This window comes from Pelodiscus sinensis, chromosome 1 (assembly GCF_052426305.1).
Source record: "Pelodiscus sinensis isolate ZL-2025 chromosome 1, ASM5242630v1, whole genome shotgun sequence".
In the NCBI taxonomy this organism is placed as follows: Eukaryota; Metazoa; Chordata; order Testudines; family Trionychidae; genus Pelodiscus; species Pelodiscus sinensis.
This window is the reverse complement of record NC_143052.1, coordinates 100,488,935-100,511,618: the sequence shown is the minus strand read 5'-3', so window position 1 is coordinate 100,511,618 and position 22,684 is coordinate 100,488,935. Positions and strand designations below refer to the sequence as shown.

At 41.2% G+C, this 22,684-nt stretch overlaps 1 protein-coding gene across 3 annotated transcripts in view; it reads left to right on the top strand.

Moving 5' to 3' along the window:
- Positions 1-22,684, top strand: part of STAB2 (stabilin 2) — a 142,023-nt gene that overhangs the window by 43,741 nt on the left and 75,598 nt on the right. For all 3 annotated transcript variants that reach the window (XM_075938882.2, XM_075938875.2, XM_089781718.1), the window contains 11 exons: positions 610-762; positions 3,950-4,012; positions 6,081-6,164; positions 8,015-8,101; positions 8,957-9,068; positions 10,456-10,636; positions 11,649-11,742; positions 12,721-12,879; positions 13,723-13,818; positions 16,258-16,353; positions 19,220-19,267. In XM_075938882.2, the coding sequence (XP_075794997.2) occupies positions 610-762; positions 3,950-4,012; positions 6,081-6,164; positions 8,015-8,101; positions 8,957-9,068; positions 10,456-10,636; positions 11,649-11,742; positions 12,721-12,879; positions 13,723-13,818; positions 16,258-16,353; positions 19,220-19,267 (1,173 nt within the window). The remainder of the gene's footprint in view (positions 1-609; positions 763-3,949; positions 4,013-6,080; positions 6,165-8,014; positions 8,102-8,956; positions 9,069-10,455; positions 10,637-11,648; positions 11,743-12,720; positions 12,880-13,722; positions 13,819-16,257; positions 16,354-19,219; positions 19,268-22,684) is intronic.

Sequence of the window (22,684 nt, the reverse complement as noted above, 5' to 3'; positions counted from 1 at the left end):
TTTGGTGTGCAATTTTTTTTAACAATACTGTGGGGACATTTATTAAATCAAGCTAATTAATATATCATATTTTCTTGCATTGTTCACGTGAATTAGGCAAAATTGTGTGTTATCAATGAAAATTAGATCTATATAATTAATTTACTAAAGCAGAATAACAGAGAGCTGTTCAGGTGCCAAGGAGCATGGACAGAATTACTTCCAGCTTTGGTTCTTTCACTGAATCCCTATGACCATATCACAATCTCTCTCTTTCATTTTCCTCCCACCTGTAAAACTGCGATGACACTATGGACCCAGCCCAATACCTACTGAAGTCAATGGGAAGACTCCCACTGATTTCAGTGGAAATTGATTAGACTCTTACTTCAAGAGAGTGGAGAGTATTAATTATTTATGCTCAGATGTTGCTATTACGTTTGTGGACCAGATATAAAGGAAGAGGTGAAATGCCTGTACACATTTGCCTTTGGGATGTGAAAGATAGGGGATGCCAATTAACTGCATCAGGAGCTAAACCATTTTGTGACTAAAAATAACAATACAAGAACATTCTGAGACAGTGGGGAAGCAGTTTTCAAGGATAATTTCAATTTTTTTATTCTGCAGGGACAAATCTTGGTGAATGGTGAAGAAACAGAAGAAACAGATATTGCTGCCAAAAATGGTCGAATATACACTCTTGCAGGTGTTCTTGTTCCTCCCTCCATTGTTCCTATTCTACCACACAGATGTGATGGGGAAAGGAATGAAATTAAAATGGTAAGGAAAGCCAGTACAACAAGGCTTATGACAGTAGCCACTATGCCCTGTGTGCATGGTATTTTAATGTTCTCTTTAATGCAATATCAGAGAAATCAGAAAAATGTATGGTAATATTTTGGACACTATACAAAGCCTTGAAGAGAATATAGCATGCAAACTGCACAGTTGCTAGATAGAACCTCGCATGAGCGCATCCCATCTCACCTTGTATTCTCATTCAGTTTCTATAGTGATCCTTTAAAATGAGTTATCTTTCCAGCCAAACCATCTCCCTCTCAGAGTTCCACTTGTGCTTATACCAGTATGTGGCCACTTCCAGTTCCCATGGTAACTATTTAAGATCAATCATTTTCTTTTTATGAAGCATGAAGAAAACACAGTTAAGTAAATACAAAAGATGGACTTGACTGTGCTCCATTTTGCACCTTATTTCTTCAGCTTAGGAAACACCAAACGTACGTATTTTGAATAATTGAGTTTCCCACAACAAACTCCATTTGAGTAGCATATTATAGGGCTTTGGCAATAGAAGAATGATTGACAGGTAAAGCTGTTTGTCTGATGAAAGCGTTGGTCCGATCATCTATTCTTGGATCACACTCAAGTACATATCTGGGCCAAAGACATTTCTGACTCAGTGATACAATATAGTAACAGAAGAATATTGCAAAACAATGAAAATCTAAGAACATAATCTGAAACCAAACCTCAGCTGAATTCAACAACATCCATTTTTAATTAAATAAAACAAGAGATGATGATAACTAAGTGGCCTGTGTATAGCAGAATCATAAACCAGGTGCAATGCCACACAACAGTTCCTGGCAAGGAAATTGAGCAATACCTAAAATACATTAGTATTTCAAGTTCTTTAAAAGAAACCTTTTCAATTGAGTAGGACTCATTTCCTGCATTGATTAACATAGCTTGCAAAAATGATAGGCATTTTAAAGATGGAGATCTGAATGACTATGTTTTCTGTGTTACAAATAAGTAACCCAATGTAAAGCTGCTGACCTTTTGTCACAGCAGATATTTGCATTTTGGACTGGGTACCAGAATACCTGGGTTCTGTACTCTGGTCTACCATTGACTTGCGTAACTTAATCTCTCTGTACCTTAGCTTCTCTATCTGACAAACAAGAATAATGCTTTATACGGTGCTATGAAATATATGGATGAAAAGCACTATAATGTAGATGTATTATTAGATGTATAAGAACTCAAAACCATAGCAACAAAACACATGCATAATAGTAACATTAGACCTGTTGAAATGTTTCTATCCAGAAGTCAAACAGAAAAATACATATAAAAGTTGTTTGGGGTCAAGCAACATGTTTTGTTCACGCCAAAATGAAGTCGTTTAACCTTTTTCTAAAAGAAAATCTGGTAAAATTCAAAGTGAAAAGAGAAACTCTTCATTTAAAAAATGTTTACATGAAAAATTTACACTTTCAGCATTTCTATTTGTTTGTTTCCTGCCTGAAATAATTTGCCAAAGCTAACGTTAATTCCTGAAATGTTTTGTTCAACCCAAATCTGTATTTACAAAAAACAAATCGTCCAGTTCTAGAACAATATCATGAGTCACGCTTCTAGTAAGTATTCCAGGCTTCAAAGTATTCAAATAACCCACAGTGACCTTCCAGTGCTATTCTAGTCACTAACTGGAATACTTTAATATAAGAGCCAAAATGAACCATGGAAGTGTTACTTCATGCATTTCAGAAAGCATGTAGGTTGTGCAAATCAACAGCATTGTCAGCATCAAGGGAGGACATGTTAGCCAAGTCTGGGCCTGTAACAAAGACAAATCCCTATCCAGGAAAGTGAGTAATTAAGTGACTTGTGTGACAATGAATAGTGGAAATATTGGAACCATTAGAAAGAATTGTATATTCCAAATAACTGTGGGCCAGATTTACAAAGATAAGGGATTAATGAGATTTTCAGAAACTCCTAAACAGATAGGGTGCCTAAATCCCATTGATTCTCAGTGTATTGGGGATCTAAATCACATGTGATTGTTTTCAAAAGTTCCTACTAGACACCTATCTGCATCTTGAAGTGCCTGAATACCTTTATATATCTGATCCTGTGTACATTGTAGAACATCGGAGATGTGGAAATCCAAAACATGGAACAGTCTAAGGCTTGATTCTCAGTTCTTTCACAAATAAAATTCCCACAGTCTCCCATGAAAAATCTGTGGACATAAATACTGCAGATCAGGCTCTTAAACATTATGGAAATCATGAAACATCTTTGTCAATCACTCAGATTATTCCAATTTCCTTCTGAGACTGGGGATGGGGAGGAAACATCATCAGTGGTGAGAAGTCTAATCCAAGCAGGAACTGGAGAACCATTTTCAAACTTTGACAAACTCTATATCCTCAACAAGACCAATTAAAGCTGGTTGAACATTTTTGGATGAAATTTTCAATAAAAAGTGAAGATTCAGTATCCACTGAAACATTTGATGAATTTGTATAACAATTTGCTAAGCTATTTTGATTTAAAAACATTTTAAAGGGCTATAAACATTTCTACATTTTTCAAAAAAAGTTTGTTCTTCAATTTGAAATGACCTTTAGTTTTGAATTTCACTTCATTTTTAATTTTCGAAAAGTCAGAAAACCTCAAGAACAAAATATTTTAGATTTTTCTGGTTCCTCGACAATGTTTAAACCATTGTTTTAGGTCAACCCAAAATGTGTTTATTATTAAATACTTGTATGGGTTTGGTCAGCGAAGCAAAAACTCAGATATTCACACAGCTTCCTTAACTATTAGATGTTGAGTTTTTATGACTGCTCATCTTTAAACCTGGCAGTTAATTCTAAATCATCTCATTACTGCTGTAGCTTTTTTGTCTCTGTCATTGTCACGCAGCCCTAAATTGACCATGTGTGATAGTGAGCTAAAAGGTGATAAGAAAAGGGTGATAAAGCAAAAGCATTCAGGAAGGGAAGGAATTGGAAAAGGTCAAGAAGATGGGAAAAGGAGGCAGGTGGAAGCATAAAAAGATAAAATTAATGTTTATTAGAGATTTGATGAGGCAGAATTCCCAGTTCTGGTGCTATTGCTTAGTTCTGTGATTCTTGGCATAACTGAATTAAGTTTATCAGAGATCACTGTAGCCTTCCTAAAATGTGATTTTTGTACTGTCTCCATTCAGGGAACCTGTGTAAAATGTTCCATTTTCTACAGAAGCGCTTGCCCAGGGAACTCAAAGCCTATAGTAAGTAAACTTCCTATATAGATATTGCCAAAAAGTTTATAATATTGTTTAAAGAATTTATTTTATACAAACAATAACTAAGTTCTTCTACTGGGCATTTTGGGAAAACAGTAATATTCATCTTACTGGGAGTTAGCAGCCTCAAAGTTTTGTACAAGTAGCCATCACTGCTGTACTTGAGCAACTCGGCCACAAACATAATGCTTTGCTTCTCTCCAAAGAGCCAATGCCACATGCAGTACATATGCTGACACTTACCCTTCACTTGTCCATGTCACAACAGGAGTTGAAAAGTTTGGGATTGGGTGGGAAAGGTGCACCAAGGAACGCAGCCGGTACTAGGAGCAGAAATTCCCCAAGCAGGAACTATAGCTATGGCTACATCTAGACTGCAGGCTTATTTCGAAAGAAGCTTTTCTAAAAGAGATCTTCCGGAAAAGCTTATTTCGAAAGAGAACGTCCACATAGCAAAAGCGCAATGAAAAAGCAGTCTGCTTTTTCGAAAGATAGTGTCCACATTGACTGGGCGCTCTCTCGCATTTAAGTTGTGATTACTCTGGACAGAGTGGCCAACAAGGCACCTGTATTATTTCCTGGAGGCCTCTTCTTTTGAAAGAACTCTATCTTCTGCATCCACACACGCCTTTTTCTGAAAAAGCTTTTTCGGAAAAAGTCTTCTTCCTTATAGGAAGAGGTTTACCACCGTTGGAAAACCCCCTCAGTTTTTTTGACTTTCTGTTGAAAGAACTCAGTGGCAGTGTGGACACAAGAATTGCCACAATGGCAGTGTGGGCACCCTATAAGGGGGAAAGGGATAAAATGAGGCACAGCAATTGAATGGACCAAAAACTGCACACAGTAGACATGTGCACATACCCTGAGAGCACTAGTACCAATGTGGTATCTCCCTTCTTATCAGCGACTCTGGTTGGTAGGGCCAGGAGTCATAGCAGTGACCTCTTTAGTTTTGACTGGCTGTTCTCTGTCCTATGGTGATTGGCTGTTTGCTCTAACCCTCTTTCTTCATCAGTCTCTCAAATTCAGCTTCAATCCATTCCTGCTCCCATTGCTTTCTGCTCACCAGCCCTGTCCCTCTCATCCCTCCTTTCCCACCCACTTAGCTGATTCCTTCCAAAGTAAACCCATTCCCCTCAAAATATCAGGGAACTAACATGATATTTTCTGTCAACATGTTGTTCACCCTGCATTCTTCCCCTTTCCCCACTTTACGTCTGTCTTGTCAAATTAGACTGGAAACTTTTTGAGGCAGGGATCTTCTATTACTGTGTGCACAATGAGATCCCTCTATTGATTGGTCCCTTAGACACTGCCACAATAAATATGATCATTACTATTCTCAATAATAGTAATAATAATTAACATACACATTCTTTGGAATCAGTTGAAAACCTTCATCTGTTTTGTCTTTAAAAGCACTAATCATTTCTGGTGGTGTTTTTTCTCTGTGTACAAAACTCAAATACTGCTGTCAAGAAATTGTGTCGTGCATAGATCGGAATTTGCTTATATTCACTACTCTAGACCATGCACAATATAGTAGAGATGCAAACACAGATTTTTTAAAAAATCAGGAAAATACATGTTATAATAAAACTCAAAATATTCTTTTAAGTATCAGTAGAAAAAATAAACAATTTTCTATTCTTCAATTACATTATTCCCTAACATTTTGGTCATACAGTTGACTCTCTCTAGTCTGACACTTTCTGGTCTTGCAACATCCGTGGTTTGGCATGATTTTAGTTAGCCAGGTTGTCTCATCATGGGTGTGGCCAAGTTTCCTGTGGTCCCATAAAGTTTGTTTTCAGCCACCAGTCCTGGCTTTCAATGTTTTGTGCTGTTATTTAGCTCTAATTTATCCCTAAATGTCTTCGAAGAGCCCAGTAATCAGTAGAAGTGTTGGTAATGCTGCTAGACAATATTAACTTCCTGTGGTTCGGCATATTCTCTAGTTTGGCACCAGTCAGGTCCCAAGGGTGTCAGACCAGAGAGGTTCAACCTGTATTGCAGTCTTGAATATCTACATAGAAATATGTTCATGTGCTAGGCTTTTTCAAGACGTCGATGTGTTTATGAAGCCCTGTCCTATCCAACAGCCGGCTGCGCCAGGTACTGCAATGTAACAATAAAGGTAAGAAATTACACAAGTTTCATATAGAAATCAGCCCAGATATTGCTGTTGGCCTTTGCTAATTTTACTTTTGAATGTGTGCAGCATCTAGAGGTCTCCCTTATCATAGCTCTTGAGCTAAAGGACCGACCAGACACATAGCTCCGCTACTGATTCTTCCCTCTGCTTTTCTGATTATGCTTTGTAGTTGCCACACGTTTCTGTTCAGAACTTTCTTATATAACTCAGGTTTTCGTTCTTGTTAAACTCAACACCACCCAAACACTTTTCATTGATTTGTATGGCCGCTTCTATAAATGACTGCACAGTTTGACAATTAGCAACACTAGCTGTATATGTTATTCTTCCAAGACTTTATGTGCTGTTCAGTGGCAGTGAATCGCCAAACACTTGCAAGGATTTTACTCCATTTTGCCTCCTGTGCATAGGTCTAGTCCTTACAAAATTGTCAATCACAATTCAGTAATGTTAATTTTCCACGTTTCTTTTTTTTTTTTTTTCCTTTCTATTTAGGTTTCTGGATTTAATCATATATATTAGGTGCCTGCAAATCTCTAAGCCAAGAGAGGCCTTTGGCCCCATGGTTCCCAATGAATTAGCCAAACCTATAAGCTCTCTCCACCACATATTCCATGCCTTTATATTCATGAATCAGCGTAACAACCCCCTTCCTGAATAAAAAATTTTATACAGAAAATAATTATTTAGCTAGGTTATAGCTAGGCCTGATGTGGGTGCCCATTGGTGGTGAAGCAGGTGAAGAGGAAATAAGACATGTACACCTCAGTATCTGGGCCAAGCAGAATTGCAGTCCCTGATTTCAGAGTACAAGCACTCCCCGTTTGGGTGTACAGCACCTCAGACTGTTGTCTGTTTCAGAGCCCCTTCTCCATATGGCCATCAAGCTTACATGTGTGTAACAGTTTGTTCATTGCATCATGAACTGTAATGTGGTGGCACTCGCCTCCTGCGAGCAGCCCCATTTGGCTGAGTGCGTGTACCTGCACTGCCTCAGTCTTCAGCCCTTTTGGCTACTCAGCCCTCCAGTGTGAAATCACAATCCATTCCGGGATACACCTCTCAGTGGCCCACTCTTGTCCCCTCTGTAGAGTGGCTCTCAGTTCTATGCCATTTCTACTATTTGTTGCCTCACTCTGAAGGAGTCAACTCTTTTGCCCTTGGCTCAGGGGTTTCCTTCAAGTCCATCAGTCTCTCAACAGCTCTCCCCTAGGAGCTGTCCCTGGTTCTTCCAGCCAGCTAGCCACCCCAACCTCTTCCTTTCCAGGTCTGGGCTGCAACTGCACTGACTCGGGTGCGGTAGCCTCACATGTAGTCTTTCCTGGCCCCCAATTGGCTGGTCTTGCCCCTCCCCAGCCTCTCTAGAAGGCCTGGAGGACTTCTCTATGGCCCTTTCTAGCCACAGGGCCTGGTTTGCCCCATTATATGCACTAAGAAGCTTTGGGAGACAGGTTGCAGCTGATGCTAGGCAGTGTTCCTTGTAAGCTGAGTGCTTGGGTGGCTACACAGGAGAGATTCAAGTGCTACCCAGCTGATTAGCAGAGTGCCCACAGCTGCCCACAGCCAGCAGCATGTATTTCTATGACTGGTTGCAAATCTGCACATGTCTCAGTGCACATAAAATGTATTCTGCACACAGATAGAAAAAATTAGAAGGAACATTGATGCTAGGACAGTGTTGCTCTAGCTCAACCACAGTGCTGAGTTGTGCTGAAATAGCACTGTCTAAACCTGTCTAGCCCTGAATGATTGGTCTGTCCCTCAAGCCTGCAGCTGGGAAAACTAAAGTGTTATTTTGCATGCCATACAGTAGTATGTGTTTTACTTCACAGGAGCCTAAGTGTTGCAATGGCTTCTCTGGGCCAGACTGCAATCAGTGTCCAGGAGGTTTTTCCAAACCCTGCTCAGGAAATGGACAGGTACATGGAGAAACCAGCAGCATATTACACTTCCATTTGGGGGTAGGGGCAGGCTGAGTTGAGAAATGTTTAGAGTCTCTTCATTCCTTAGCACTAACAAATGTGAATAGTATTGCAAGAGGCACACAGTTTTCGTTGGCAGTATGGGAGTCAAAGGCCCTGATGTAGAAGGGGAAAGACGGTGGAATCCCTCAGCTTTCTAAAACATACAATTCTGTGGTTTTAATACACTGCATTGGGTTTGTTTGGATTTTAAGTGACCCACTCTCGTGGCCAGGGTTGTGTGAGGCAAAAACTACAAATAAAAGTAATCATTTTAACTTTAAAATTGAGAAAGAGAATGGAATTATGGGCTACGGGAGTAGGGAAGAAACAAGCACTGGGAGAAAATTTCCACAAGAAACAAATATTTTATCACGATGTTGAGGTTCTTCTTGCATTTAAAGAGGATGCTGTTACTAACATGGTATAGACAAGACCAAGTCAGTATGCAACTTTTCCCCTAAGGAGTAAAAAAAGGGGGGGAGTTTTATTAACATTATATATGTGACCTATCCACTGGGCCTCTCCAGGGCATCCCTATGCTGCCTTGCTGGGACCAAGGCCTGCTCCATCCCTGGGGTGGCTGGTGTTAGTGCCCCCACTGGCTACCTCTGTGGGCAGGTCGGGAGATGGGACTTGAGCCAGCCACTCTGTGTGCTCCCCAGGCAAATGCCCTATCCACTGGGCCACTCCAGAAGCCATCCCATCACCCTGCCTTCAGGGCATCCCTTATCCTGCCTGCCTAATGCCGAAGCCTGCTCCATCCCTAGGGCAACTGGTGTTAATATAAATCCTGTATCTTCTATGTTGCAGTGTATGGATGGAATGAAAGGAAATGGAACTTGTATTTGTACTGATGGATTTCAAGGATCCCATTGTCAGTTCTGTTCAGACCCTAATAAATTTGGCCCTCGGTGTGATAGACGTAAGTATAGCTGCACCCTGCTCTACTGGGCGGCTAACCTATTGCCTTCTAAAAGGTTACTGGTGTTACAATACGAGCTAATAGTGGTATACTCTCTGTAGAAGGCCTTTGAGCTGAACTGATTTCATACAGTTTTCATCATCTTGTGTCTGTAAGGCTACGTCTACACTGGCGTGATCTTGCGCAAAAACTCTTTAGCACAAGAGTTCTTACGTTAAAGTAGTTGTGCAAGAGAGCGTCTACACTGGCATGTGCTTTTGCGCAAGAGCATCCTTGCCCGTGTAGACACTCTCTTGCGCAACAAAGCTCTGATGGCCATTTTAACCATAGGGCTTTCTTGTGCAAGAAATTCATGTTGCCCATCTACACTGACCTCTTGCGCAACAATAGTTGCGCAAAAGGGCTTATTCCAAAGCAGGAGACTTCTGGCGCAAGAAGCCCTGATTTCATACATTAGAATGTCAGTTTACTTGCGCAAGAACATGTGGCCAGTATAGACAGGCAACAAGTTTTTGCACAAGAGTGGCCGCTTTTGCACAAGATCGTGCCAGTGTAGACACAGCCTAAGTGATATAGTTATCCATGGCTTTTTGACTACCATATGCAAAAAGCACCTTCCCCTAAAGATTCAGGCTATATCCACACAGAAATAACAATTATGCAGCTATCCAAGGTCAGCTGACTCAGGCTCAGCCTGTGGGGCTGACACTTGCAGTGTTGCTGTTCAGGATAGAGCTGAAGCTCAACAGTCTTAGCCTGAATGTCTACACATCAATTTCTAGCCCTATAGCCTGAGTCAGCTGACCTGGACAGCCATTGTATTTTTATCCCAGTGTAGAAATAGCCTAAGAAGCCACTAGGACTTCCATATAAGATGATGTGAGGGCAGAGGTTGAAGCACAGATCCTCTTAAAAAATAGAGTATTAAAGATCTTTTTGAGCTGTGATCCTGAAAAATTCAGACATATTTGCTTATCTTTTTGCATTCCTAGCAGTTCAACAAAGCAATAAAGTTAAGCATGTGGATACCATTCTGACAGGATCAGAGTCTCAGTTTGTGAACGTTTAATAATTTTGTTTGATCTGTTTTAAATGCAACCCGTTAAATCTTTTCAATCCAAGACATGATGTTTGGGGCCTGTTTTACCAGCTTCTATGGATAACTTTAAATTTCAGTGTGCTATAAAAATATGAAGACTATCCTGCCTCATCACCCTTAAAGGCGATATTTAAAAATAAATGAATGCCACAATGATTTTTTTTATTTAGATTTTTTTTCAGGTGTTTAGAGTTTAGAAAGATCTAATATGAAATATTTAAGAAATGTTGAATAGGGATAATTGTTTTTCAATTGTTTCATTTCACATTTTTATTTTTCCCCCCTCAGAATGTTTGTGTGTTTATGGGAAGTGTGATAACAGAATAGACAGTGATGGAATCTGCCTTGCTGGATCATGCAAAAGTGGATATGCTGGGAAACTCTGTGATAAGCAGATAGTTCCCTGTGGGTCTTTTGTACAATTCTGTCATGCACATGCAAATTGTCAGCTTTCTGATGGTGCCATGAGGTAGGTCAGTTACCCTAATATTGATTAGATGTAAGTACGTCTACACTAGCCCCCTAGTTCGAACTAGGGAGGCTAATGTTGGCATTAAAAGTTGCAAATCAAGCCCGGGATTTAAATGTCCCACGCTTGATTTGCATCTTCCCGGCCAGTCGCCATTTTTGAAATCAAACTATAGGATTGGTATTTTCTTTTTCAAGGTAACACTTCACGCTACTGTACAAATATTACCTTTATAATACCAGGAGGCGGTATGTGCACATTCTTTTCATTTTATAGGGAGAGAAACAGAAGCATGACTTATTCACAGTCATACAGTGAGTCAACTGCAGAGCAGAGATTAAACTTCAGCAGTTTGAATCTGAGTTCTGTGCTCATTTTTACACATTATACATAGATTTTTCAGATCTAAAGATCAATATGTTTTAGCTTGTAAAATTGCAGAAGGGAGAAGCGAACAGTAAAAAATATCAAAGTCATTTAGGCCCTACGTACCATTTTCAAAGTGCCCAAATGTCTCAAAGTCCTAAATTCATTTATTTGCAAAGAAACAAGCTAAATACCAGTCACTTTTAAAACTGGGACTTCAGTGCTTTTGCAAAGTTTGGGCAGTATGCTTTTCTGATGTTCACTCTTAACCATGCACATACTAGAAATGGTGTATCTTCCATGCCACTGAAGGAAAAGGCTTTTCTTGTTTGTACTCTACTCCAACTTTTAAGTTCACTCTTTTATTGGGACTATAATTTAGGTAGAGGGTAAAATCAGGATATGTTTTATTTCCTATTTCATATCCAAATACAAATTAGCTCCCATATATTTTCATTATATTACATGATCCTATGTCTGGAAACAAACTAACACTATAGTGGCTTGCATAATTAATCCAACACTGTTATTTTAATCAGCCTGAAATTTAGACAATATGATATAGGAAAAATAGTATCAAAAATCAGTTCTAATTTTACCAGTGCCTTATAATGCAAAGTGATTTAATAAAAACCTTTTTTTATAGCTGTGTTTGTAAACCTGGATATGAGGGAGATGGAACAACCTGCAGTGAAGTAGATCCTTGTGCTAGTTTAATTCAAAGTGGTTGTGATACCAATGTAAGTATATGATTTCTTACAGCATGGGTTGCTTAGTTTAGAGGAAATCTAAAGAAAAGCTAGGAATACCAGGAAGATACATTTGCATACATAAATTCTGAATTTCCCAACTAAATTCAAATCCTTCCCATGGTTAAAATTCTTACCTTCGTAATTGCTTTGCTATGAATATTGCAATGACTTCAGCAGTCATGCCCAAAAAGGGACAGCACACAGCTTTTTGAGAGAGTTCTGTGACGTACTTAATATAACACAAAGAAAAAATATTCCTTCAAAGCAGTAGAAATTTCTCTCCACCTCTATGCCCTCCTATTCCATTATGAAGTTAGCTTCCCTTTGGCACCGAGGGATCTTTTCCCTCTTTAGAGATGGCAAATCAGCATCTACCACAAGAAAGCCCATAACTAGCACAAGGGATTAAGTAGTGAAAATTCTTTTAAAATCCATTGTTTAAATTGTCAGATTAAACTCAGATCAAGTTCATTATCAGATGACTGTTTGGAAGCCTATGTGAAATAAGTTGCTAGCTGCATTATAGTTAGTAGTGCACAGGTAACCTCAAAATAACACCCCCATTGGCTAGCATTAATTAGCATTTTTTCTGATTGCATTAGTGCAACCATCAAAGATTTGACTTGGTCAATCCAGACCTTCACACCTTCTAAAGATGGTCCCTCCTCTCCTCCAAGTCAGAATTGAGACACAGTTACTCAGCACTGAGGGGGAAACATTTCACTGCCAGCCACTGCCTCCTGTGGATAAAGGGGCTGTCAAACTCAAGGACTCTAAGCCTAGTACTATTCACCAGCACTAAAAAAAAAATCTATTAAAATATTAAAGGCGAAAAAATAGGGTTTGGTTCTCTAGTGTCATAGCCAAAACTCTCTCTCTCTCTCCAGCATGTCTTTTTCCAAGCTGTCCATTTTATGATGGTGGATGGTGTCAATTAAATTTGTTTACTCTGACATGCCCCTACAGGCAGAATGTATTAAAACAGGCCTTGGAACTCACAACTGTGTGTGCCAGCCAGGATGGAGTGGGAATGGAAGAGATTGCTCAGAGATCAACAATTGTCTGCTACCAAATTTTGGAGGGTGCCATGACAATGCTACCTGCATATACATAGGGCCAGGTCAGGTAAGTTTTGCTCATATTTTCCTGCACAATCTGTAACTCATTCTGTTCTGCCCAAGTTTGCTTCCTAATTGTTACCATCTGCATCTTCTCCCACTCCCTTTATGTGCCCTCGTCCATGCAACTCGAAGTACCTGGAACAGCCTCCCAACATCTGATAAGAGTAAAGGCAATAAACTAAGTGGTTATCGGTTGGATCTTGGTAAATTTACGAAGGGGTCATATGAGGGGATTGACTGCCATAGCAGAAGACAGGAATTGATGATGCACAAGATCCCTTTGAATCCTGTGTTCTTATATTCCACGTGACTCCCCTTCTCTTTGTTTTAAATCATGTCTTCTGAAAAAAACCCACATCCATATTAATCCTCTATTGAAAGGGACTGTACATTATTCTTTAGTTATTTACAACTATTCAAGAATTTAAAAAAAATCTGTCCACAAACCATGAATGCCAATTATCTTGGTAAGATATTTCTAGAGCATTCATGTGTACAGTTTTTCAATCACTAATTCTTTTAAACAACCAAGCGAGACACACTGAAACCACTCCCTTCTCATGAATGCTGTCAAAAGATCACGTGCCTCTGCTCCACCATGTGTTGAGCATCCGCTTACAGGTATTAACATTGGACATGCAACAGCAGGTTGAGCATTTCAGCACACACCCATTCATAGGTTTAAAATACAAAAGGACAGATTTGCAGCTGGGGTAATTGGTGTCATGTCTCTCGAGTCAATGAAGCTTTGTGGACAATACCATCTGGAAATCTGATCCATAGTATTTAGAAGACTTGCAGTGTTTTAATCATTTTACTTATTGCCTTGTTTTTGTTGAAATGATAGAATGACTGTGAATGTAAGGAAGGATTTCGAGGGAATGGAATTGAATGTGAACCAATAAACTCTTGTTTGGAACAAAATGGAAAGTGCCATTATCTGGTGAGTTAATTATTCTCTGAAAAAAATATTCAAATTACATTTCTTTTACTGTATGCATCAAGTGAATAATATTTCTACCATGGATGTCTAAAATGAGTGGAATCTCACTAGAACTAATGTGTCAGAGTCATGTGATTGGATTTTTAAAGCTGAATTAAGTGCTCCAAAATGTCTGTTAGTGTCAGGAGAAGTGATTGCTGATACAAGTTGAACTTCTCTAGTCCAGCACTCTCTGGTCTGGCAGCATCCGTGGTCCAGCATGATTTTAGTTAGCAGGATGTCCATTTATCATGGATGTGGCCAAGTTTCTCATGGTCCCATAAAGTTTGTTTACAGCCACCAGTCCTGGCTCTTAAGACTCAGCTAGACTACAATGAAGTTTCGAAAGAGGATATGCAAATTCTGCGGGAATTTGCATATCTTCTTCCGATCTCACTTTTGAAACATGTCGGAACGTGGGTTTTTTCGGCAAACCCTCCCCCCCTTTTTCGAAAAGCCGCTCTTCCTCAAAAAATGAAGTTTACAGGATCTTTTCAAATGAGGCATTTCTGTCGAAAAATCCCCATCTTGACCGTGGGTTTGGGTTGATTTTTTGGGGGGGGAAAAGCAGCATTTCCAAAAAAAAAGCCACGGTCGCCATTATGCTAATGAAGCACAGGAAATTCAAATCCCAGCTTCATTTACAATTTCAATATGTCTAATTTACATCCCTTTATCGAAAAAGGGATGTAGTTTAGACACATCCTATTTTACTCCTAAATGTTTTCTAACAATCCAGTAAGCAGTGGAAGTGTTGGAAATGCTGCTAGGCAATATTAACCTCCTCTGATTAGGCAAATTCTTTGGTTTGGCACCAGTCAGGTCCCAAGATGAGAGAGGCTCAACCTATGTTCAGATCAACCCTGACATCCATTCAGTTTTCCCACTAAGATTCATTAGAGTTTCCCTGACGGAAGGATGAGTGAGAACTGGGTGTGACTCCTACAATTTAATCTGTTAAGAAGACTGGGAAGTTGAGTTCCATGCTCTGTCATACATAGAGAGTTGGTTTGGTTTATTTTTGGTTGTTTGGGGTTTTTTTAATATCAGCAAATCAACATGAAAAAACAGAAACAAATTTTCTCTGCTGCTGTAAATTGCTTCTGATACTCTGAATCCATACCCCATAGAACATAGCTTTACATACATTAGCTAGTTCAGGATTCACAGGGTTATCACATTCCCCATTCAAAGATACTAGAGGAAAGAGGGCTTGGCTTAGTCTCATGATCAGAACTAACACCGCATGGACTCTCAGGAGCCATAGGTTCAAATTCCAGGCAGGAGGGTCTGCTCATCTAAGGTGGCTAAGTTTGATATGATGCAATTTACACGATCTCTCTGAGAAAAGCAAATTGAACTTGATATGAGAGAGTTAAAATTTGTTATGGCCTTTTTTCCCCAGTGTGTTTAGCTACAATTTCTTTTCTCCAAATCAGCAACATCTGCTGAGTCAGGCTTTGTAGGAGTCTTCAAGATGTGATATGCTGTGCTGTATAAAGAGATTTTTTTTAATTAAAACTGTTTGGATTATTTATTACAAATACATTATTTGATCAATTTAGCCTTTCGTTTCTGTTTCCAAATTATCTGTGAACAGCTTTGTTGTGCATGATTTTGTAATTCTCAATTGTTTAACAACTTATGGGTTTTTCATTAAGGGCATGTTTACTCTATGGAGAAGATCAACCCTCCAGAGGTCGATCTTCTAACATTTGATGTAGCAGATCTAGTGTAGACCCCCAAATCAAATGCTGAGGGCAGCCCCCATGGGCATCCTATACTCTTCTTTCTGAGAGTAGTAAGGGAAGCCGATGGGAGCATGTGCTCATATTGGCCTCCCAACAGCATAGACACTGTGGCAGCTCAGTTTAAGGTAAGTCGAATCCACCTATGCATTTTGTGTAGCTGGATGGCGTACCTTAAGTTGACCTGCCTGGTCTAGTGTAAACCAGGCTTAACTGTTCTCTCAGCTATTCATCATTTGTAGTATGAGACTAGTTATCTAAATTGTAAATAATTTTTGTCTAATTCTCTGAATAAAAACTTTCTAAGGGGAGGAAAACAAAGCTAATGTCTTTCATTGGACTAACTTCAGTTAGTGAGTCTCTCAGCAACAGAAGGTGGTTCAGTAAAAGATATTACCTCACTCACCTTGCCCCTTAAATTCAGGAAAGCATTTAAGTCCTATTGATTCCAGTGGGACTTAAGAACATGCTTAATTGTTTTCCAGAATAGGGATACTTTCCTGAATCAGGGCCTCGAGGAAGGGATTTTCAGTTATTTTAACTCTGCTGTCTCTCAACATTGCCTTGTATTATGCGCAAACATATTAAAGCAACATCTCTGGTATCCCCCACTCTTGGAATGATTAAATCTTCTCTCCCTCCTTTTTTAAAGGCTACGTGTCAGTTTGTGTCATCTGGTGTCTGGGACTGTGTGTGTCCAAAGGGCTTTGAAGGAGATGGCATCATATGCTATGGAAGTGCAGCACATGTAAGTATAAATAGTGGTCCTTTGTCTTGGGGCAAATTCAGCTTCAAATTCTTTCAGTGATGTTGGCTAGGGAGACAATGCAGTAACTTCTGAACAACCATAGAAATGAGCAATGTACTACAATGCTGACTGCAGACAGTGTTCTTGCAAACCCCAGAAATGAGACAGCGTGTTTGAAGAATGAGGCTAAGACTTTCCAAGGGGCCTAAGGAATTTGGGCATCTAATTTCATTAAGCCTCTGAAAATAGCAACACGATAGTCTAACTTTCATACATTTTCATAAACTCCAACTGAAGTCACGGAGCTCTGTGGATGCCCTGCTTACGTGAAAGTCTGGCCCACGGGTCAGCAACGTACAGCATACATGCCATAAGTGGCACGCAAGATGATTTTCAGTGGCTTGCGCATTGAACAGGCTCTCCTTTCCTCTCCCCACCCACAACGGGGAGCCCATCCTGGCAATTCAGCATTACACCCCTCCCCCGCCAAGATTGGAGCCAGTGCCAGCTTCCTGTGGTGGGGGAAGCCCTGAGGCTCCATGCTGGATCCAACTTGCGGGGAAGTACGTGTGCTGCTCCTCCCCTCCCCACAGGAAAAGCCGGAGCGGAGCCCAGGACAGGAGACCAAGTGGGGTGCGCAGTGGAGAGAGCCCCTCCCCTCTTCCTGGGAGAGGAGCACAGCCCAAGGCAGGAGGGTTAAATCTTGGCACGCCACTTTGGAAAGGTTACTGACCCCTGGTCTGGCCTGTCAGTTTTGATTAGAGAGAGATTTCTCACCATTAAAATAGAAAAATAAAACAGGCCATTTATTGAAGAAGGTAATTTTTTAACTTCTTATTTAACTGCATAGAAAGAGAAAAGGTGTGTCTCCATTTTATCTTTTAAAAAGAAACAGCAGCAGTAAGTAACTGATATTGGCATTCCCATTTATAGCACCTAATCTGCATCCAGTCTCAGCCCTGAAATGAACAGAAACCAAATCCACTACAGAACCTAAAGTCAGGTTTGCCAATGAACTTATAATGTCAGATTAATTTTGCAACCTTTCGCATTGCTTGGAAATGGCAACACAAATGAACATATAAAAAGACTTAAAATTCTGTCAGAATTCTTTTCTGCAGTTGGTGGAAAACAAAATGACTGTGTAGGGAAATTACACCAGGGATGGGGAATCTTTTATGAGTCGGGGGCCGCTGACCCACAGAAAGATCATCCGGGGGCTGCACACACGTGAGAAGCAGAAAAAAAACCCTCACTATGGCCACCTACTGAGAAGGAGAAAGACACTCCCCACATTCCCCTCACACACCAGAGCTTGGCATAGATTTTGTGTGCTCCAGCCCCAGGGGGAACCAGTAGGGGGTCTGGAACACCAATGCAGGCTCCCCAATGGGGGGGGCATGCGCTTTGGGGGCCGGATCCAGGCAAGCCAAAGATCGCATCTGGCCCCTGGGCCTGAGGTTCCCCACCCCTGAATTACACCCAAGATGAAGGTCTGCAGAGAACATGTTGCATTGGAATGAGGAATCATAACTGAACAGCAGAATAGTTTTGGAGGGGGGAGGGTAGAACTACAATACACTTCAACTACTAAAAAGCCCCATTTTCTGAAAATTACCCTTAAGGATTTCCAGTTACTATCAATACAGGTTGAAACTCTCTAAACTGGGACTCTCTGGTCCAGAAGCATCCATGAGAGTCCTGGTGGAGGGCCTGCAGCAGGGAGCCATGTGGGGGGAGACCCGGCACATGACTGCCTGGCAGGGCTGGGAACCGTAGCAATGATGGTTGCCTGGTGGGGCCCAAAGCCACAGTAACAGCAGCTGCCAGCTGGGTTGGCAGGGTGGTGGAGCCAGCTGGGAAGCTGGTGGCTGGGCCAGGGCTGGGGAGGAGGGTGCCAAGGGCCAGAAATGACCTCACCTGGTCCAGCAAAACCCCTCATCCAAAACCAGTCAGGTCCTGAGGGTGCCAAACCAGGGAGGTCCATCCTTTACTACAAAAAAAGAAAACTTCAAAAATGGACAGGTCTTTTATTTTTATTATTATTATTATTATTATTATTGTTATTATTTATTAAGCACTAGCTTCACTACAGTTAATATTAAGAAGGCCTTTCTGTGTAAAGAATGACTCTTCTTAGTGCTGTAAAATCTGCACAGTTACAGAACTCTCTTTTGAATTATTTGGAATTGACTTAAACCAAGATTTGTGCTAGAAGTAAAATGTTTAGCCCAGACTTAGACATCTACATGCATATTTAGGCATTAGGTGGCGTGATTTACAGAGCTGAGATTTCATAACTCCCACTGAAACCAAAGAGTGCCATGCTACTGGTTGAACCTCTCTAGTCTGGCACAGTCTGGTCCGGCAACATCTGTGGTCTGGCATGATTTTAGTTAACTGGATGTTCACTCATCATGGGTGTGGCCTAGTTTCCTGTGGTCCCATAAAGTTTGTTTTCAGCCACCAGTCCAGGCTTTCAGTGTTCTGTACTGTTATTTAGCTCTAATTTACCCCTACATGCCCAGTAAGCAGTGGAAATATTAGTAATTCTGCTTGAAAATATTGACCTCCCATGGACCAGCAAATTCTCTAGCTCAGTGCCAGACCGGTCCACAGGGGTTTAGAGAGTTTCAACTTGTATTAGAAAAATTTTACTATTTTATTGCTGATGATAGAATTACCACCATTCTCATTCATGCCTACTGAATCTGTATCTCCGTGTAATAACATCCTGGACAGACATTCTGTGTCACCACAGATTGTAATATCAGCTGTTAATGCTCATTACCTCTGAAAACCAAGCCACTTATGTAGGTTATGATGTCTATAGCCTCTATATTTATTCTTCTCTTTATTGGAGCAGGAGTTGTCTTCTCTGTCAGAAGCAGCTGGATTTAACCAGTGGGTTAATGTGAGTATATTTTCTTTGCATATTAAAATTTGAGGAAAATACTATATTTTTGTTATCTAGCAATGTGGATTGCTAGTGATGTTCCCATCAAATAAGACAGGCCAGATCTGTACTGACATGAGCAGGTGAATACATGTACCTCAGGGCAAAACCTGATCATCTAATTAGCCAGGATGGGTAGGTGTCCCTAGCCTCTGTTTGTCTAAAAATGGGTGACGGGAGGGGTCGTGTGAGGATTACCTGTTGTGATCCCTCCCTCTGGGGCATCTGGCATTGGCCACTGTTGGCAGACAGGATACTGGGCTAGATGGACCTTTGGTCTGACCCAGTATGGCCGTTATTATAGTCTTTTTCTGCATCGAGGCCAAATTCCAGCTCCAATCTCAATAGATGCAGAAGCTCCACTGGCAAAGGAACCAATGCCAGTTCTAGTAAATGGCGTGGGAGGCTGCATAGACATGTGAACCTTCTTGTGACACAGAGCTCAGCTCTATGGGCACACAGATGACATGAGATCTCACCGCTGAGCAGATTTTCCTATTTCCTCCTTCACAAGAAGGCTGCATAAGGGCTGTGGAGCCAGTGGCTGCAGCAGACTACACAGCAGAGGGGCTTGGAGGAGAATGCTTTCTCCTGCATATTTGCACCGAGCAGGATGGCATGAAAAATGTGAGCTGTGAGTGGTCATCATTCTGACAGCTAGAGCAAGTGAAGAGGAACCTGCAGTCCATGCTGACTTGAATGAGCTGTAGAAAAGGAATGAGCAGATAAATCAGAATACAATATCTGACTTTGATAGAATTAGAAACATCGGTTTGAACAAAACAAAAATCTGTTCCAAACAGCAAATAGATTCACATTTGTCAGATCGCTCCTGTAACTTATTACTTGTATTTCAGTAGAACCCGGAAGTCCCACTTCCATTATGCCACATGCAGTACAAATACACAGAAACACTTCCAACTCCATAGAACCTACAGTCTAAATAGAAGACAAGAGACAATAAATAGACACTACGAATAGGTGAAGCAAGCACAATGTAACAGACAGACCCTTAGGAACAGCGTGATAAGCAGCAGTCACAACACACCACTTGCCTAACCACTGTCACACTTTGTGTAGCTCTGGCAGCAGAATGGAGCTGGAGGATAATGTGGCTAGTTTAAAAATAGCTATCTGTTTGTGGCTCAGTCTTTCGAACAGAAGCATATTTTACTGGCAATTCTACAGACAGAAAATAATGAAACAAGAGTGGAAATAAGTATATGTAGTCATGTATTTGGAATCAGGAATTAGGAAAATGCTGCTTGGCTTCCACAAAACTCTTCAGGTAGTAGAGGGGAAAGAGAGAAGGGTGAACACACCATGCAGGGAGCAGACCACAAAGTCTATTGAAACAATGATATGGACATTCTTGCTCTGCTTCAGAGAAACTCCACCTCTTTAATTTAAGAGCTGTAGTATGATCTGAAAACCATATCCTTCAAGAGTATCACATTCCTCACTTATCTATTAGAAGAGCCAGTGCAACTTCCATGATTTTAACATCTAAGGTTAGTAGCAGGTTCTATCCTGCATACTTGTGTGATGCCCCTTCTCCCATTACATAGATGCTGTTTCTGGTGCTTTTGTAGTTATAGACACTGCTATCCAAATAACCTACCAGAAATATTACATATCACTGATTAAAAGTATCTTAACTATCTCCTATCAAGATCTCTACCCTCTGTCATTCCCTTCAGTCTTTTACACCAGACGCCTGGTCACACACAATCTAACATTTAATTTTTTCTAGAAACACAAGCCAAGTACTCTGTTAAATGACAAGAGGTACAGGGCTCTTGAAGCAGGTTTGTCCCCACATTTTACTCACAGAAAGTCTCTCTAGCCATCTAGAAGTGGTTAACAAGACACCATTTGCCATCAGCCTTCACTCATATCCTTTCCAGTTGCAAAACAGCTTAATAAAAAGCAGGAACTAGGCAATCAAAGCACAGTGAATATCCAAAGATTGTGCTAATCCAGTGGTTCTCAAACTTTTTGGGCTCCAGAGCCCTTTACATGCATAAAAAATTATGCGGAGCCCCAGCAGTCCACTGATTGTATGTGTTGTACTTTTGTGGAGCCCCAGCGGTCCACTGATTGTATGTGTTGTACTTTTGTGGAGCCCCAGCGGTTCACTGATTGTATGTGTTGTAGTTATCAATGTTTCCAGTTTGTCAACCTCGTGGAACCCCTGGAGATATCTCGCAGAGCCCTGGGGCTCCGCGGAGCACAGTTTGAGAAACACTGTGCTAATCGATCCTTAGCCCTTAGATATTTATTGCTAGCTGTGCACATAGCCCAGAAAGAGATTATGAGCCTGCTTCAAAGACCATAAGCGTCAGTATGAATCTTTCGGATGACTTCAGTGAGCCTTGGATTAGGTCCTGTGGTTGACTGAGCTATGCTCAGATACTGAGGCTTTGGGAGTAGGAGAAAATTTCTTTCTGGATCACGATATGTGATAAGAAAAGCAAAACAGGGAGGGTTTTTTTCCTGTGCATATTATTAACTTCATATTGTAGCAGGAATGTTCATGTTTAAACATGTTCATACCTGAATGCCATTTTTTCCTACAGATTAGGTAGGTAGGTCAATCAGTCGGAAGGAAGGAAGTTATTGTTAGTTCTATTTTTAAATACTTGGGAGGTCTTCAGATGCTGGTGTCAATGGCGATGAGAAAGAAAAGATGACACTAACTGATATAATTACCAGCTATGTCTGTCAGGGATGATCTAGAACAGGGGTGGGCAATAATTTTTGACTGGGGGCCACTTGGAAATTTTTGAAGTGGCCTCGGACCGCCCTGGATGGGGCAGGGCCTAAGGTGGAAGGGGCGGGGCCAGACACTTCCATGCTTCCCCACCCACAGACCCTGACTGGCCTGGGAGAGGGAGCATGCAAAGTCTTTCCTCCCCTTCCTCCCCCCCCACCCAAGAGAACTACCAGCTGTTCAAAACAACTGGCAGTTCCCTCTAGGTACCCGTGCCACTGGTGGTGGGAGGAGACTTAGCATGCTCCTCCTGCTGCCCCCAGGTCAATCAGGGCCTGGGGAGGAGGAGCACGTGAAGTCTCTCACTCCCTGCCCCCACCCTGCAAGGGAGCGCCGTGCTTACAGTCAACCGCCACTGAGCAGCAGCTGGTGGTTGACTTTAAGTACTAGGCCCCTTGCAAGGTGGGAGGAGACTTCACGTGCTTCCCCAGGTCATGGCCTATGGGTGGGGGAAACAGCAGGGCCTCTGCAGGCCGGATCAACTTGCTTGGCAGGCCAGATCCGACCCACGAGACCCTTTAATCCACCCCGGTCTAGAAGGTGCTTGGTCCTGCAGGGGACAGAGGACTGGACTCAATGACCTCTCCAGGTCTCTTCCAGTT